The sequence below is a fragment of the Rhopalosiphum padi genome, chromosome 2 (assembly GCF_020882245.1).
Source record: "Rhopalosiphum padi isolate XX-2018 chromosome 2, ASM2088224v1, whole genome shotgun sequence".
NCBI classification, from domain to species: domain Eukaryota; kingdom Metazoa; phylum Arthropoda; class Insecta; order Hemiptera; family Aphididae; genus Rhopalosiphum; species Rhopalosiphum padi.
The window spans coordinates 91731363-91751776 of record NC_083598.1 but is presented as its reverse complement, the minus strand read 5'-3'; the positions used below and the strand labels follow the sequence as shown (position 1 = coordinate 91751776).

At 24.0% G+C, this 20414-nt stretch overlaps 1 protein-coding gene and 1 long non-coding RNA gene across 51 annotated transcripts in view; both read left to right on the top strand.

The window, feature by feature from the left end:
- The window catches only part of LOC132920679 (longitudinals lacking protein, isoforms A/B/D/L-like), a 243860-nt gene that overhangs the window by 37815 nt on the left and 185631 nt on the right, over positions 1 to 20414 (top strand). The window contains exon 5 of one of the 50 annotated variants that reach the window (XM_060983251.1): positions 18960 to 19472. The exons of 47 other annotated variants lie outside the window; for them this stretch is intronic. In XM_060983251.1, the coding sequence (XP_060839234.1) occupies positions 18960 to 19387 (428 nt within the window). In that variant the 3' untranslated portion in view covers positions 19388 to 19472. Of the gene's footprint in view, positions 1 to 12069; positions 12342 to 16566; positions 18319 to 18959; positions 19473 to 20414 lie in introns of those variants that run through there. 2 more of the 50 variants (XM_060983300.1, XM_060983262.1) reach the window with 2 other exon arrangements.
- Positions 3770 to 7316, top strand: LOC132920700 (uncharacterized). Its single transcript, XR_009660762.1, has 2 exons — positions 3770 to 4683; positions 7271 to 7316. It is a non-coding gene; the product is annotated as an uncharacterized LOC132920700 (long non-coding RNA).

The window sequence follows — 20414 nt, the reverse complement described above, 5'->3', positions numbered from 1 at the left end:
ATTTCAAAGTCAATTATCTATACTCTATGCTAAATTAAAATGCATATTTTGAATGACCTTTTTTTTTGCTCTCTATACTCTGGCCCGCTAAATTTTAATTTTCTAAAAATTGGCCCACTAATTACTTTCAGTTGCCCATCCCCGATATAGATTATTATAGATATAAAGTGATATTTATCTACTTCTAAAGATTAAAGAGTAATGATAAATCATTAGTTATTGGATATTGGTGATATATAATTATACTATAGAAGATAAATTTTAGAAGAATAGATTTATACATATATATATATATATTATATATAAATAATTATGGTAAACAAAATGTTTAAGTATACCTACAAAAATGCCTTTCTGTATATAGGTACTAAAATATACGATTATTATAATGGATCAGTATTAGTTTTAGGTACTTGGTGGGATCAAAGCAAATGTATTATGTTTATTAATAAACCGTACTTTGGTAAAAATTATATGCATTTATGATTTTAAAACATAGATATGTAAATGGTAAATAGAATTGAATAATTAATGATATAATTTATAATATAACAAATTGCGTAAATTGTTGAAAAGCTTGTTGTGCTCTGTATGTTAGCTATATCTATGAGTGTAAATCTACACAGTATACACTATAGCTATACGGACTCGACTGCGCGACGTGTTAACTTAATAGCCCTAATATTGGTCCGCAAAATATTTGACATAAATTTATTATCTTGGTTTCAACAGTAATAATATATTAGTTGTAGTTCACTAGTTTAAAATATTTTCATAGTAAATTTTCATTATTTTAATAATATAATTGAACTAATAATTAATTTTCTATTGGAGCTTATAATTAATTTTAAAATTATCACTACTAGTTTATACTAGCCACTCGGGTTAAAAATGTTTAAATTACCAAGTATTTATTATTTTTTTAATTCTTTAAAAATATATTGAAGTTTTTGTAGTTTATAGGTTTACCTACGTAAAAATGTAGTATATACCTATTATAATTTAAATTATATTAAAAAATATATATTTCAATCCAAGCTTAAAAAAAAATGTCTTAAGTAAAAATCAAAACTAATTATACATTTATACTCGATTCTGGCAGCTATACTTTATCATAAACGAATAATGTACTATTTATTTAAAATAACGATTTTTAAGGAGTTTAATATAGGCAATTATATAGTAAAATTATTGAATCTTACAACTTTCAAGCTTTCCATTGCTCCGTAGGTATACGTATGGTATATCTTGGAGCAATGGAAAGCTTGAAAGTTGTAAGATTCAATAATTTTACTATATAATTGCCTATATTAAACTCCTTAAAAATCGTTATTTTACATAAATAGTACATTATTCGTTTATGATAAAGTATAGCTGCCAGAATCGAGTATAAATGTATAATTAGTTTTGATTTTTACTTAAGACATTTTTTTTAAGCTTGGATTGAAATATATATTTTTTAATATAATTTAAATTATAATAGGTATATACTACATTTTTTTAATTATATTTAAATCGGTTGTTTGTTATCGTCGAAGGTACATAAATATATGTATAGGTAAATAATGATAACGGTTTTTTCTAAATTTAAACAACTGTCGACTGCTCTTGTATAACTCTTAAATAACTTATAATTTTTATTATCATAACAGGTAACTAAGTTGTTAATAAATATATATTTTTTTAACTATTAATTTTAACTTCACACAATGAGTATACCTACTTGAATCTCAAACGTTTAAAGGAAATGAGTGGACTACTGTATTTATTTACTAGTGTTCATAGGTGTGCGCAGACCTGAATTTCGGGGGTGCCTACAATTTTTTCGGGCCCTTTTCTTAATTTGGGCCCTCTCTTAACAATACATGTACATATTTTAGTAAATTATAATGCACGAATAAATATTACTTACATTATATCACGCATATTAATCAGTGGTATTACTAGTACCAAGTAATATAATATTTCATTAGATAGTTGGATCTAAAATCTATTTTCAAGATAATATTGCAATATTTATTTATTATTTTTACTTTTGTAGTCAATAATATCTAGCTGTTATAATCATAATAAGTTTTATCACGCAAATTTAAAATATTTTACGTTGTATTATTTTTTTTATCGCGATACATAATTTTTTTTTACGACATATTTTAGAAAAAATACCATTTTTATTCTAGTAACATTAGTTAAAATACGGACCCATATATTATATGTTATAAGACTTAAATTTTAGGACCACAATTACATGTCGGGGGTGCCCAGGCACACCCGGAACCCCCCGTGCGCACGCCTATACTATAGTGTTACTAATATTTATGTAGTTACTAGTTTCAGTGGTGGCGCCAGGATTATTTTCTAGGTATAGAACCAATGGGACTATGAGAGGCTAACAACTATAAGGTAGGGCCACAAAAAATGAGTATATTATAATGTCCAAGGACCCAATGTTAGGCCAGCGGTAGAGCCACTGGTAGGGCCATGGCCCTACCTTACCCATTCGCTGGCGCCGCCACTGTGTATAGTTTTAAAATTTGTGTCCCATTCAGAATAATTGTGTCTCTGGATCATGCCCCCTTTATTAGCCCAGAAATTGGCTTAAATACGGCCGATGCTTCTCATAATATTTGAAATTGTGTTTTGATCATGTAAGTATGTTGTCGGCTCATTGTTATATAGTATATTTGTATGTAATTGTAATTGAAAATTCATATTATCTGTCTTAAAACGTTAAAAGCTTTTTTTAAATTTTTATAAAAATTAATTTTATAGAATTACATATTTCATGTAATATTTTATAACTAGCATTTGACTTTTACAACACAAATTATTACTAATAGAAACAAATAAAATGTGTGGTATTTAAGGATTTTTATAAAATTGTCTTATCTTTTTTACATATAAGTAAATATATAATTATTAACTATGCTAATTGCTATTATTAACTGTAACAGTTTATTATTATTATTTACCATTATTTGAAATTTTTGTTACATTAGGTATATTACAGTTAATATCATAGAATATTGGACACAGTCGCTCGGTGGTGGTGATAAATTCTATATCGTGTGGTGGCGGGATTATAACAAATAACTAACAATTACTAAAAAGACTATACATAACAACGTCTTTTTCCGATATTGCATATAGTCATTATTTTAAAGAGTACATTATTCAATATTCAATACATTATGCATATAAAAAATTCAAGTTTCCAGTAAAATGTATTAGCGTTTAACACCTAAGTATATAGGTATATATACAATATACTGATACTTGAGTGTTAAGTAATAAATTACTTACTTGGTAGTTGGTAAATAACTAAAATGTCATTTAAAGACATTTTTTGACCATTAAAATTAATGGAGAAATAGTTTGAGGCACCCAATGCATAAATAGAAAGTAGTGGTTCTCATTCGATTTTCAAAATTCCCTTTAACAATAAATTGTTCAACCTCTAAAAAATAACTCTACCTAAATACTTTCATTTTATGTCATTATAATATAATTTCGTACGTTACATTTTTAATTTTTTTTTATGTAGCTAATAACATTGTTGAATGCGGATTTTCTATTCACTATGTACGTGTTTATGTATGAATTAAAAATTAAAATTATTTTATTATGGAATGTTCATATAACATAATATAGGTAAATCATTAGTATTTAGTAATATAATAAATTTATAAAAAATATGATATGATATTGTTGAGCCACGGAAAGGACAGTCGTAGATTGACCGTACTACTATAGAGTATAGAGTGTAGATTTATTGTAAATTGTAACGCTGTGTCAAAAACTCAAAACGTGAATATACGTCGTGTATGATAGATAATCTGCTGTATGGTACGATCACCGATGTGATTAAAAAAATGTTTATTCTTGGAGTGAAGTTTTCCGAGACCTTGACCCCTTGGTCGACAGTTGACGGCTATTGGTCACACTGGTCCCCGGGCCCCGTGATACTGTCAACGGTTGTTAACGTTGCGTAAAACGGTTGGTGTAAAGCGGTGTACACGAAAACGCCGACAATCAACCGGATAGCATACGATTGTGGAATAAGCTGCACCGCCCACCGGTGCAGTTGCAATGCCGTTGCGAGCTGCAGCATTAAAATGTTTACGTGAATGTTTTTCACCACTACCCGGGCGGCGTGCACAGCCGCGGTGGCTGATGGACCGAACGAGAACCAAGGTTTTCTCTTCCACGGCCGTCGTCATTCTCGTGATACGATCCCCCCCACGCGTCCCTTCACTGATGTTTGGGACAACATCCCCCCTCCGGCCATAGGTGGCCGCAGTGGCGGTAAGTCCGTCGTGTTCCGTTTCGCGTCGATGGGTCGTCCGTGTCCCCTTGTTTCGTTCCCTAAGTTCCGTAGTTCCGTTATCCACCTTCTAATTTTTTTCGGGTTTCGCCGTCTGAATTTCTAGTGCCGCTGTTTGAGTTTCCGTAATTGTTTCGCCGCCGGGGATGCGGATACGCTGGTCGCTAGGAGTGCGCGCGACTGTTCCGTTGGCCGTTTGCGTCGTCCGGCCACCCGCGACCACCGGCTGAGTTCGCTGGCTGTCGGAGGGTCTAGTGGACACCGGTGAGTTGTGCCGTTGTACCCCTGACTTGTCTGCGCGCGACGATTGAGAAGAGGTGATGCCGTACAAATTGCTTTGGCTTCGACGTTACTGTCCAGTGAGTACCATTCAGTCACCAGACCTACATCAATGTCATCTCATTTGTATTACAACCCTAGTGTACCTTGTCCCATAGTAGTCTGTTGCCAATCGCTAGACGATTTTTAAGTCGAAATTCCTGTGTATCGTTCAAGTACACATTTATAATATTATGTACTAAAGGTATTAACTAAAGGCTAACTCGGACGCTCATGTGAATCAAAAGTTTTTCTAACTTTCAAGGAATTTTTAAAATTTTTGTTTTCTATTTCTGTGTTTTGTCATGTTTGTAATTTAGCTTTATCAGTTTTGCTATGTATAGACCTCAACGAGTATTTATTAGACTGCCATCATTACCTACTCTATTACGAATAATTGTTTCTTGTCAGATTGATTCAGATTCTTAAAACTAAGCACAGTTTTTTGTTAAGTTTGAAAACTTTTCTAGTAAATCCAGCTATATTCCTTATCAATTATAATACATTATTTGAAAGCTATCTTAGTATTCTTGTTATAAATTTGTATTAATTGATTGAAATTTTTCTAATTATTCATTTCAAATTGGTTGTTTTCTACTCAATATAGATACCACAATCAAAATTCACCTGTGATTCAGTTGTATTAATATGTTTTTTAGATTATTTGATCCTTATCAGTCATAATCCCCTTATTCAATATTATGTAGTAAAGTTTGTGTATTATCATTACTGCTTTGTTAAAGCTTGAAGTTAAATAAGTTTACCTACTTCAAAAACTTTTTTAATTTATTTTTTATTTAGTCCCATAGGACCTATAGTTAACCTATACTTGATTTCTACAATTTTTTTGTTGATTTCAATTTCCTAAGGTATTTTTCATTATTTATTATATGCTTACTATCATTAATAATAGTATAAATAAACATATATAAATCATTTGTAAATTGTTACTCTGGTTTCTGATAAAAATAAATGTCATGAGAATTTATCAATTTGAAATAATCATAAAACATGTTTGTGTGGCATTTTTTGTTTACATATACAATTTCTTATCAATATAAATAGATAAGTAGTTCATATTTGGTTGACAAATTTAAATTTATTATTAAATTCTAAGCAATTATAGTTATTGTAAACTTTATTGTATAATCTTTTTTTACCTTATTTTTTACTATCATTGATATACAATATTGCAATTTGTGTTTTTATATAGGTTTTTATTTAAATTCATAAACTGTTTCATTATTTTTCAAATTAGAAACTATAATAATTGCCTAGATAATTGAGTGATTTATTTGTTATTTAATAGAAAGTATTATTTGAAGTATTATCGATACATACATACATATTATAAGGTTTAAATTCTAATAATATTATGTTCTTGCTGAGTCTTGAATTTATATGCTGCAAAATTTTAAATTTCAAAATAATACTAAAATACCTATATTTTTTTTTTCAAAATTAGTTGTATAGTTTAAATATATATATATATATATGTATGTACTTTTTTAAATATTCAAATCTAATTTTATATGAAAAAGGAATTGAAACTTATATGTATATATATATATATATATATATATATTCATAATTTGAATTTTATAAATTGTTTTAAAATGTAGTTCTTGTTTAGCAGTTATTACATTGGTCAATTGATACTTCGACTTTAGAAACTTCCATTTTTTTTCTGCACAATTTCTCTATAATTATATTTAATTTATTGTTGTGAAACAATAATTATTCCTACCTAATGAGTATTTTTTTTTCTTTTATCATTTTAAAAAATTTCTTTAAAATGTCTTCTTTTTTTATTTAATGCATGTTTATGGATGACCGATTGGCATTTCAGTTAAAATAATTATTAAATCATTAATTTCCCTGTTTGTAAAAAGTAAAACTTAACATTTTTTTGTAGAGTAAGTTTTAGGTTAATCAAAGTCTAAAAGTTAAAGTTTTATTTTCCAGCGTTTATTTAATTAATAATTTTAGAATTAATTTAAATATGAATAACATGTACAACTAGTTATATTATACATTTATAATGCTCAAGTTTGTAACCCTTAGTTTTTGTTCTAGTTTTACTTTTTATTATTCAATTTACAATTAATCTATTCATTATTAACAACTGAAATGATTTCCATTGATATACATTTTATTAAAGTTGCATCTTCAATGCATTTTAGTGAAAATTTTGACAGAAAAGATTATAAAAAAATATATTACATTATTATATTTTTATATTATATTTAAAATATATTAAATTACTTAATTGTTGTTAGGTGATCACAATGTTCAATAGAAAATACCAAATTTAAACACTGAAAAATAAACAGTTTTTCTATAGTTAAAAATAATGATCAAACATGTGATTTTACTACCTACTTTTGTTTAATTTTTTTATATGTTATTATTTTCTATTCTGTAATTTTTCCCTTACGTACATGCCCATTTTTCTTAATTATTTTTTATTTATTAAATCTGCAATTATTACTAAAATCATGTTATTAATAACATATTAATTTATAATATAGGTATCTTGATGAGATTATATCACTAAGATAAATAAATAGTTTAATAAAAGAAATACTTTATATTGTTATTTATGAAGTTAACATTATTTTGTTTCAGACTTGGCATCTAAATTGCAGTAAGTCCATGTTTGGTAACTTTTAAGGTAAGTGGATAAAAATTGTTTATAGCACTAAAAAATTTGCCAGCGATTTGATTCAATTAATTGAAATTTTTTTTCTCTATGCGCTTAGCACTTCTGATGGTAAAGCTTTATCAAGTAATTTCAGTCTACTAATTTTTTAATCTTTGATTTATTATTATTATAAATCTCGTTAATGTAAGGTATAATATAAAACCTGGAAGTTAAAATTAAACATAATTTTGTGTTAAGTATTTATAGTTTTAGTTAGGAATTACTATTAAATGAATTTGTCTTGCTTTGAATAGTTTAAATTAAATTTAGGTAGTAAACATAATATTTATTGAACTGTGGTTAATTTTTAGTTGCAGTCTGTTTTTTTGTCTGTGAAGTTTTGTTTTATTATATTTCTTTGGTACATTATGGTGTTCCAATTACACTTAAGTTTAAATACATATTTAGTTTTAAGATAAAAATCAGAGAATCTTTTATTTTTTGTCCCTTTGAAGATTATGAAGAAATACTGGTAAGTTTTGCTTAGCTTAATATGTTAAATATAATTGATTATATCAAATATAATAAATGGTATTTATTGAAGAGTAAGATTCAATGTTATTTTCGCTAGTTTTTTGTTATTTTCAAAGTAAGAGTTATGTGTTGAGATTTTTGCTTTTATACGCTTTCAGTTGTATCTGGCCCTAAATCAAGATGCTAAATCTGACTAATGTGTTAATGGTTACAACTAAAGGTTTGTTGAAGGAGACAAAAAATATTCATCTGTGCATTTGGATTTTAATTTTAAAACAATTATTATTTTTTTAATTTAAAAAGTATTCATTGTATAGTATATTTTTTTGAATAAAGCATCAGTTGAGTATAAGGTAGGATTAGTTAATTTGAATGTTAAATTATATTTATATGAAACTCAAATTTTGATGAGATATAATTAATGAATTTATGCCAAGACACAAGACAAACTTTGAATGGAATATGTAATCCTCCTTGCTTACACATTTCATTCAACTGTCTTGTCGATGGATTTAATTTTGATAAGTACCTTCTATTTATTAACTTCTATTTTAAAATATATTAGATATATTCAAGTTTTTAAATTGTTTATGATTCATATTAATTTAACACATCTTAAGAGATACTTAAAAATATTATTTCCTTGTTTATGTACACTTACTGAAGTGATGTTTTATTTTCAAAAATAATTTATATTATACATTTTTTTTTAAATATTTTATTTTGATTTTATAAAGAATTTGTGGATATTTATACAAAAATGATTATTGTATTTATTATAATTAAAGTGTATTAGGGTTTTATTAATTATCATGCAAAGTTTTATACCTATGAAGTAAAATGTTTATTTAAAAATATAATATTAAGCATATCTAAGTGCATTGATGAAATGATTCTCTAGATTTTCTTTTAATGAACTAAAATAATAATTCTTTATTACAATTTAGACATTATAAAAAAATAACTATATTTACTTGTACGTATTTGAATATTTATGTTTATCAGTCAGATTTGTGATATTTATTTAAAGTGATTTGTTTTTCAAGTTAAATTACAGTGCTGTGTAACAGAAAAAATATTTAAGTCTAACAAAATTGATGTACCTACTAATTTTTTTTATTATTATTTTATGTTTAATTTTGTATTTATTATAATATGATTATTTATAATTTGGATTGAAAATGTCTAATATAAGGTAAGTATTGGTAACCAAGGTTAATTAATTAGCTTTAAAGATAAATTATTCAAAACTATGTGTGATTATATGCTATTGTAATCTATGGATTAATTATAGTCCTATTACATTCCATTATTAACTGTACATTTCAGGAATCAAGTGTATATCTTTTAAAAATACTTAAACATAAGTAAAGTAAGTATTGTTAACAAATAACTATAATATTGTGTATTTAATAAATAATAATTTTGATTATATTAAAATGCTAGGTGCTTCAATTTTACATAATATACAATAGATATAATTTAATTATTTTTTAATATTCCTTAGTATTCCTTAGTATTCCAGACTTTAGCATGAGCAATGAAAAAATGAAATTCAAATAACCAGGTAATACATAAATACTTTTTTTATATATTTATATTAATTTATCAATGTATGAAATTGCTTTATTAAGTTTTTCAGATTGAGTTGAATATCATATTTAATTATGTATTAACATTAATTAGTGATTGTTTATTATTATTTAAAAATAATAATTATTAATTAATGTAAGTATGATTAGATACTCTGTGAGATTTTTCAGATAAGTTCAAAATTAGTTTCATGAAACTATGAATGAAAATACATAAGTTTTGATGCATATTTAAATTTGATTTTTCTCAAAATAATTTGTAGGCATATTGAAATTTTTTCTAAGTATAATTCGGTGAATTGTTTTTGATAACATAAAAATCAAATAAGTAATTATTTATTTGCTTTTCTCTCAATCATTAAGACATTAAATATTATTTTTGCACTTATGTAGTAGTTATTCAACAGTTTTTAATTTATTAATTATAATTTAGTTTTTATTTTAAATAAAGTTTTAAAGTATCAAACATCGTTTATATCGATTATATTATATCATACTTTTTGTTATAGAAATTGAACAAATTGAGTAAAAATATTTAATTCTAATACGAATGTTTTAAATAATACTACTAATTTAATTTACATCTTTTTTTTTTATTTAAGATAAATGGATAAGTTTTAATAAATAGTTATGTTCATTTTGTAATAAATAATTTTCTAAGTCAATTCTTGTGTTTCTAAAAAAAAAAATTTGTTTTAATGGTACCTACTGTTGATGGTTCTTTTGTACAAATCACCTTCTGTAGCTCTATCAATGAAAATTTGTTGTGACCTTCAATGTCTTACTAATTAAAATAAAATTTTGTATAACCTCATAAACATTTTATAAAAGAAAAAAAAATATTATTTTTATAATTTTCTACCTAATATTGTTTTCTAAATATACATTTCTAGCGAGGACACCCTTATATATATAAAATATCAACTGTAGAAGACATATTTTTCGGTTTTAAATTAAGATGTGTAATAAACGACAATTTTCCAGTTTTCATTTTATTCCGTTCATTTAAATTTTAAGTCTTTTTCTATTTTTGTTCAAATTATATTTATCATAATCATTGTTAAGAAGTAAATTCTATTATTCTAAATATTCAACTAAAAATGTATGTCGCCATAAAAAAAGTAAAACCTTAAAAACCAGTATAATTAAAAAGTAAGTATGTCCTGTATTTTTTTATTTGTCTAAAGTATATTGCTTATAATACATTAAGTAAAGATTTTTAATGAGAAATCCAATAGCTACTTTTTTTTTTTTTAATTAAAATTTGCAGTTGCCCCTTAAGTTTAATTTATACATATATATTTATTAACTCATTAAATTATTTAAAAATACCTTTATTTAAAATGTGAAATCAAAAATCATTATTAGATCTTATATATATAATATTGAAACTTAAAAATAATAAAATAAAATTTGTCATTTATGAAAACCAACATAATTTAGTGTATAGCACATAATTTTACTGATCTATTATGTTGATAGTCTTAATTTTGATATATTTGATTAAAATTATCCTCTTTTTATCAGATTTCCCAGTTATTGTTTATATCCATTGTAGTTCTGTGTCTGTTATATTGTTGCCTTATGTTTTTTCCCAGTTTCTGTTGGAGCCTTCAGTTGCGTTGGTTGTCATCATATTACACTACAAAAGCAGAGTTGACTCAGTATAAGAAGTTCGAGTGACAACTTTAATCTACATTCTGTTGTTCCTACTACTTCAAAATTATTTCTTGGAAAAGTTTGTTGAACCTAGTAGTAATATCCTCAAAACTACCATGTTTCCTACTCATTTAAAATAAAAAAAATATTAAAATTTATTATTCCTTTTAAAATCATTCAATATTCCTTAAATTTAATTTATTGTTATATGCATTTTATAATTTGATTAGTTTTTTGTATACACTTAATTTACTTTCATTTTTTGAACACTAGTCATACTTTTAATGATCATATTTGTGTTAAAATTATTATTTATCTGTATATGCTCGGTGCTGATACATATCTCATGTAATTTGTTAATTATTGTATGGTAGTAATTTTTAATGATTTCTGTATCAATAATTTTCAATTGATATAAAATGTTGTATTTTGTGTATTTTTTTTTTAATTACTGTTGCGATCAAGTTTTGTTAACACAATTTAGTTATTTTTTTCATCGTATATTCATACATAATTTCACAATTGTCATTTATTTCCCTTTTGTAACGCAACAGATGAACTTTTCCTTCTGTTATAATTTGTTGTTTTTTTTTTTTTTTAAGTCATTGGTTTGTAAACAAATTTTACAGATTTATAGAGAAAGGAATAAATTATAAGATTTATAATAAAAATGTTATTTTTTAATATGGTACATAATATCAGTTTAAAATATAAATATTTGTTGAGTGAGATTAAAATGTGGAATAGATGGAATAAACATAAATTTATAAAAACTTAGGTTTTTAAAATTTTAACTATACCAAGTAATTAGTTATATTTTTGCAATTTATAGAGAAAATATTTTTACATAATTTGAGTGTATCATTAACAACTTGAAACTAATGGACTGAAAACCCAAACTTCTTTTTTTTTTTTAAATTTGCTTAGCTTTTATTCAACCTAATATTGTATACATTTTTTTGAACATGAAGGTAACCACAGTTAACGTTTATCACCAGGTATACATTTCGTCTTGGCGCACAGAGGCAGGAAGCCTTCTGTATCAATGCATAATGTTCAGTTGGTTGATGGTCGATGGGTGTGTCCTTGTGGAAAAAATTACAAGTCTAAGACAAGTTTAAGTCTGCATATGCGATTAGAATGTGGAAAAGAACCACAATTCAAATGTGACCATTGTCCATACAAAGCATACCAGAAAATAGCCTTACAGAAACATACTTATTGTAAACATCGGTGTGTAGTTCAGACTGAATGACTTTATTTTATTGTATTTACAGGGTGATTCTTTTATCATAAAACACTCATAATTCAAAAAGTATTCATGTTTTTGAAAATAATTTTTTTACATAGTTTCAAATTGTTAAAAAAACAACGTTTTTACTTTTTGAATGACAACATAGATTTTTAATTTCATATTCCAAAGCAGAATAATTTTTTGAGTATTTTGATATAGTACTTAAAAATCGAATATAGGGTTTATGAGTTATATGTATTTAAAGTTTAGTTGCGAGGAGTGGAGTGGTACACCCCTACCCTGCAAAATGTTTGTCCACTACTCCGCTTTTCTAAACTTTAAATAAGTATAACTCATAAACTACTCACTCTAAATTCAAATTTTATGTATCAAAATACTCAGAAAATTATTCTGCTTTGGAATATGACATTAAAACATTATGTTGTCATTCAAAAAAGTAAAAAACTTAAAAAATTATAAGGATAAAAAATATTTAAAAATATAAATTTTTAATAAAAACATTGTTCTTTAACAACTTGAAACTATGTAAAAAAATATTTTCAAAAACATAAATACTTTTTGAAATAATGAGTGTTGTTTGATAAAAGAATCATCCTGTATTTATATATATATATATATATATAAATATATATATTATACAATTCTGATATTGTCTAAAAAATTATTTAATCCTTATTATAATAACCTAATATGATAATGTACAGAAACATATTGATTATTAAACATATTTCAATTTTAAACATACAAACATTTTGAACAAGTTTTAATACTGCTAAAACTTATATATTTTCCTTATTATTAGTAAATAATATATATTAATTATACTCATACATCATTACTTTTATATACCAAAAGTAATACTTCAAGTATTTTTATTTTTATTTTTAAGAAAACATTAATCCTAGTGAAGAATGTTATATTTGTAAATAGTAGCTAATTTATGTAAGTATTTCTTATTTTTAAAATAATTCATTATTTAATTTTCAAAAAAACTAATAAAATTAATTTTTATACATTGGCATGCTTAATTACAATTTTTTTTTTTATTTCATCAAGCCTAATGTTAAGTAAAAAAAATATTAATTTCTAACTAAAATATGAATACCTACATTTCTAATGATTATTGATGAATAAAATATCTCATTTAGTATAAGTTTGTAGATTAATAATAAATTAAATGAGTCATAATATTGGTAATTGTTATTTGAAGGTATTATGTAAAATTATAAGTATTTATGCCAATGTAATAATTAATAATTATGGCCATAGGCCTAGTTTAGTTAATTGTTGCTAGAGCAAGACTAAAATTTGTTGACTAGAAACTTTAAATGTACTCATTAACATGTTCACTGCCAATGACACCATTTGATGTCATTCGCGGCTTTATTTTCAATGCACTACAACTCAGTCAACGTTAGGATTAAATAAATAATATTTTGTCAGCATTATCTTTGAACATTATTTGATAAGTACGTACAAACCGCACAACAATATTTCTATTTTTAGTCAGTAAATTATTCAATCTATTTTTAGAAATTTCAATATTGTTATTTCATTAAAATAAGTTAATTAAAAAGCAATAATTTGATATAATATATCTCTGTTACTGTGTGTGAATAATATTTTGATATGATATGAATTATTTAAAGTCATGACGCCATTTGGTGTCAAACAGCATCTGACCAAAAAATGTGCATAAGGTGTGAATGACGCCAATTGCCGTCAACAAAAAAAAAAACAATCCCAATTTTCTTCCGCACATACAAATGTACATACTAATTTGATACGCAGTGAATGTGTTAAGTGGTCCATCTATAAGACTGTTAGCTTTACTTGAACAATTGTTTATTCATGAAGATTTTTTGTCCTTTTACTAAGTTGGTGTGACTAGAACATAAATATATATTAAAAGTGCATGTATTTAAATTATTCTAAATAGGGATCGACAGCTAATTTATGAATAATAGTTGAAAATGTCATTTAATGTTAGAAAAACTACCCATTATTATTGAAAAATACTTTAGGTATGATGGTAAAACAAAATAATATAATTCCATAGCCTATCACATCCCTGATAGTTATACCTATGATCATAATACTGGATCAACAATCAACTTAATTGTTTTATTAAATATAGGTACTATAAATTAGTAAGTTTATAATATCCTGTTATTAAAACAATTTTAAATACATGGATATATGCTTTCTTACTGATATTTTAATTTGTTTTATTTATCACTAAAAATATATATAGCAATGGATTTACAATTGTTTTAATGCTATCATAGTAAACATACTAAGTTGATTGTACTACTTACTAAATTAATAAAGAATTTTATTGGTTGTCATATGCATTATTATTAAGATGTTAGCGCTACATTTTGTGTACCTGTATCACATTCACTTATTAAAACTGGTCAATTTATTTCTCATTTTGTGGTTTAATATTATTAAAATAATAATATATAACTTAATTTATAAATTGTTAAAAATGTGTATAATATATAATATAATATGGGTACACATTGGATTATAATCATTCTGTTTTTTTAATTAATAAATACTAGTCTCCTTGGTATTTTTTTTTAAAGAATAGGATTTATTAGACTAAACTACAATAAAAAGAGAAATGTAAAGAATGGTTTGTGATAATATAAATGCATTAATGAAATATTTTTAATTAGACCCCATAACATGGTAATTATTATATTTTTGTTGTCATATCTGTCAATATAATTTATTTAACAGTAAATTATTTTAGTAGTATCTATTAGGTTTATTTAAAAATTTATAAAAAAAATATAAAAATAGCAATAAAATGTTTTGTTATTTTTTTAAACAATTATTTATTTAATGAATATTGCATTAGTATACTATCAGTATATACTTACATAATATTTATATTTTTTAAAATACCTAATTATTATTAACAGTTATCTCCTAATAATAACTGATAAATTGTGCTTCCAAGAAATTTTGAATAAATGGAATATTAATAATTAATATATCATGTGTAATATTATACACAAATCTCTATTTTTTTAAATTGTTAAGGGAGATATCCAGTTATTGCATAAAAAACTACCAGACATCTCCATTTGCATGATATTAGCTTATTAATTAATAAACAAACATACCTGGTTATTGCACTGAAATGTATCAAATGTAGAAAAAATTATTCTTTATCAGATAATGAAAAAAAGCGGAGACAGCCGGTGCTTGCACTGGATCCTTCAATTATATAATCAAAATGTATTGCTATTGAAACAAAGTTATTTTTCAACTTTAGAGTATATATATTTCATTATTAACTATTATTATTTAATATGTATTTATATTTATTAATGTGTGTATATAATGAGTAATTAATTAAAAATATATTTTTGCATAGTTATGATTATTGACATTTATAATTAGTGAAAGTCAATAATTTCCATTTAATGAATTACTTTTATGTATACGACTTAACAAAACTCATTATTTTAATACTATCTAAACAATATTAATATTGGTATTTTAATTTTTCATAAAATTGTAAGTTTAAATATATTTGTATAGCTTATAATAAGTATTAGATCCTACATTATTAATTGTATAATTTTTAAATTACAAAATGTTGTACTGATTATACATAAATAATAAAAGTTTTTAATTAAAAAATGTTTATTATAAAATAAGTATGATAAAAATATATTGAGAGCTGTAAAATGTTGTACATATTTGTTTCGTTTGAAAGAATTATATATGCATTTGATAATAAATTATAAATAAAATGTGATTAAAAACATTTTCTTAATTTTAATTTTATATTTTTTTAATAATATAATAATAATTCATGTTTAAACACTGAAATTTAGAATCTATCTAAAAGAATATATAAATATGTTTGTATTATCTTTAAATATGATTATTATTTGCTATTTAGTTTTATAATATACAACAAAATCACAGTGGTAAAGAGAGCATATATTTATAATTGATATATATATCTCAAAATACATTTGAAGTTTGAATAGCTTTAAATTTTTAAATACTTGATACAAAATATTTAAAATGTATAATATATTATAATATTATATTAGTTTTTAATTTAAGTAAAATATATAATAATTATATATTTTATCTAATTATTAGATCACTACAGATAATTTTAAGTGTTATAAAATAGATATTAGTGTTAACTTGATTATTTATTAATCCATTATACTTATTATAATATTTTTTTTTGTTTAATCTGTAGAAAGGATTAAGCCTTACAAATGTGCTTGTGGAAAAATGTATGGTTCAAAGACTAGTTATCGACTTCATACAAGACTCGAATGTGGCAAAGAGCCTTCATATTTATGTCCTCTTTGCCCTTATAAATCATATAGAAAATCTAATCTTCAAAATCATGCGGGTACCAGACATGGTTATTTATTTAATTAATTAATTTTTTTTTTTTTTTTTATACTTGATTATTAGATTTTTTAATTGTATTATTTATTGGTTTATTATTACATTTAAAAGATACTGTAAATTATATAAAGACTAAATAAGTTTGAATTATTAAGAAAAACGTTCAATGGTAAATAGAAAAATGTTGTATGTTAGTGTAGACTAAATTAACATGTTATATGTTGGAGTAGACTAAATTAACTGATTGAATAGTTCAATCTATTTAACTGTTGATAATGTTATATAAAGTTATGATTCATATTCTTCAAATGGGTTTTACTCTTTAGTTATAGTAGATATGATGACATAGGATTTAATATGTACTTTAATAATATGTCAATTTTTTATTGAAATTATCAAAATGTTATCTCTATTGGTTTAGTACCCAAAATATATTTTTTTTAAATTAGCATAAAAGTCTATTATAGTAATTTTGATAAACAATTTGGCTTCTCGACTTAATTGAGATAAAATGATAAAATGTAATTGTTAAAAATTATCCATTTTATATAAATTAGTATTTTTGATAATTGTTTTTATGTACTTTGCATAATTCCTAACTATGTACAACTTATTTTATTAATCCACGATATTTTTATAGTAAATAATGTACATTTTTTATGTTCAAAAGAATATTTTTAATTCATTCTAGGTAGGTGCATATAAGCTAACTAGATAAAATAATAATTTAGTAAAAATGAAGTCAGAGGATAAGACAACAGAATGTCAAGAAAATTTATCCATATAACTAAAAAATCTGTAGTTATATATTTTTATAGATATTTTTTTTGAAGTCTAAAATTTATTTTTATACTACATTGATATTAAGATTAAGTATCACAGATACTATACTATGAATTAATTTAAAGTTTATCATTTTTTAGTGCTTATTTTGAAAACCGATTAATGTTTTTTATTCATCGATAACTATGCAGTTTATACTTTATACCTCAGGTTTATGTTATAATGTTAAGTAGAATAGATGCGTGGTTTTTGTATTTTCTAACATAAGAACCAGGTAAAGTAATTTGCTGTTTAGGGTTTTTATGTTAATTTTTAATTATGAATTTTGGACACTTAATTAATGTTTTACCTAAAAATGTTTTAAAAGTATATCAAATTAATGTCTTTATAGATAATATATAATTTGTTGGTGGTTTTGTAAAGCTAAATAGCTGAAAAAAAAACTGTCATTTACACTATTATAAATATTTTTATGTTGTCGCAAAATTATTTGTCATTTTATATTCAATACATTTTAAACTAATGTTATATTTCCTCTTTTTAATAATATATAGGACTTATTTCTACAATTAAGCTATTTTGGAATTTTCTTAAAGTACTTACTTAATGAAATTTATGTTGCACAAATAAAGAAGGAGTAGAGGACATTTCTTTAAAATGTATTTACAATTATGTATCCATAACTAGATTGTTTGGAACTTCTTGCATACTTTTATTTTAAAACTGTATACTGTTTAATTTTATATAATAATGCATTTTAGATTATATATATATGTATATAAATACAGTTGTTATAATTTTTTTTAACCAATTTTAGAGTATTATATACAATTTGATATATGTCATATTAAAATAGTTAAATTGTGTAGTTTAGTTAGAATTGATAAGAATTTGTTTATATTGATATATATATATTTGTATACATTGATAGAGTAAAACTACCAAAAAATATATATTTTTTTCTTTATAAATTTAGGTATTAAAAAAACCACAATATTAAATTATGAATTAACTTATAAATTTATTAATTTTAGTCCAATAATTTCTGTTTCAGATTAATAAAAGAAAAGTACAATGGAATAATCTAAGAATATTACTTTTAGATATCATCAATCACTTTAATAACCTCTTAAAAATTAAACTAACATTTTATTCTATGTTTTGCTTTAAATATTCCTAATTTATGCATGGGATATGGTTGGTGGCAGAGCTATATTTTATCTTGTGGTAAGTCTGAATATTTTGGGTGTATTTTTTCTTATGGTTCATTGGGTATTTACTTGATATATTTATTCATAAATGTTAAATTTATAACCCTGCTTAATGTGTACAGTCCCATGGGGCTTTTGGTGTATAATGCATTTTAAAAGGGTTTCTGAATAAATATTATATTATTACTAATGTAATTTTATTAGCCATTTTAAATTAATATAATAATTGTTTTTGTTGTAGCTTCATCTACAAAATATAACAGAATGATGCTGGATCCATTGACCAAAGCACGTCTACAATACTGGACCAGTACTTCGGAAACATTCCATTCAACTCTAGCTACAGCGCCTAGACAATCTACATCATCTACCCAACAGCCAATGACAACTAGCGCATCACCTGAGAATTCTGATGGCACTACCACTGCTACTGAACCACGTTTCCCATGTCCAAAGTGTCCGCGTAGTTATCGAAATAGAAATCACCTTTACCGTCATGTACGATATGAATGTGATCGCATTAAGCAGTATCGTTGTGGCATTTGTTTTAAAGACTTTTATAGAAGAGATAATTTGAAAACACACATAAACTATAAACATTTAAATAAGTTAAATCTTACAGCTGCCCCTCCATCCCCTGTTACTGGTGCTCCCACTAAAGAAGTTTAAAAACATTTGTATCTTGTTAACAATACTTCCAGAGTCTAAATATACTAGAATTATTTATGCATAGAGATACACATAAACACATATATACATGTATATATGGATATTTTGTTAATTGAATTTAGTTATTTTTGGTATCTTAATAGTTTATTTAAAATATGAAGTACTTAATTATGATTATTTTATCTGGCACATTGATGGATTGCTCAATTTGTTGTTCTCAAATAATCAGTTTATTATTTAACAGACCTTTTTACTTAATATATTTATATATTTTTAAATTCATTGAACTTAACTAAATTTTATATGAGCCTTTATTTTAAATAATTTTTAGAAAATTATTTACCACCAATATTGTAAATTATTTTTTCAATATTGTGTTGCTTTATTGTTACAAGTTTCACTTGTTTTATATTATTTACTAATGAGAAAGTTTATTAATCCAAAAATACGAATTCAAAATAAAATCTAATTTATTTTATAATTTAGTTATGGTTGTATATAAATATTCCCGGTATAATTATTTATTACATTTTTTCATTATTGGAATTTTATAATTTTCATATACATATATTTATATTTCTAAATATTATTATTAATATATATATTAATTTATAATTTTGATGTGCAATACATTTACTCACTGACTGTAGGAATATTTTGTTATAAAGTATATGTTTTCAAATCTTTAAAACAATTTACCGTTACCTAAATGAATTGATGAGTCTTACATGAAAAATTATTTAGTTAAAATTATTACTTAAACATAGCATAAAACGCGATCTGAAAGTGCAATAAGTCGATTGTGATAGCTCGAGATGGCCTATTTAAAGTCAATCGTAGCAGGATAAAAAAAATGTGTAAACATTACTATTTAATAATTGTTTACGTAAAGTTGTTAGTGTGTAAGATTTAAATTTATATACATTAATAAATAACTGAAAAAATGTACGTACCTACCAAAAAGGAAAAAAAAATGTTGTTTAAATATTTATCTCGTCGGGCTGGCATATTGTTTTATTTTTGTTTT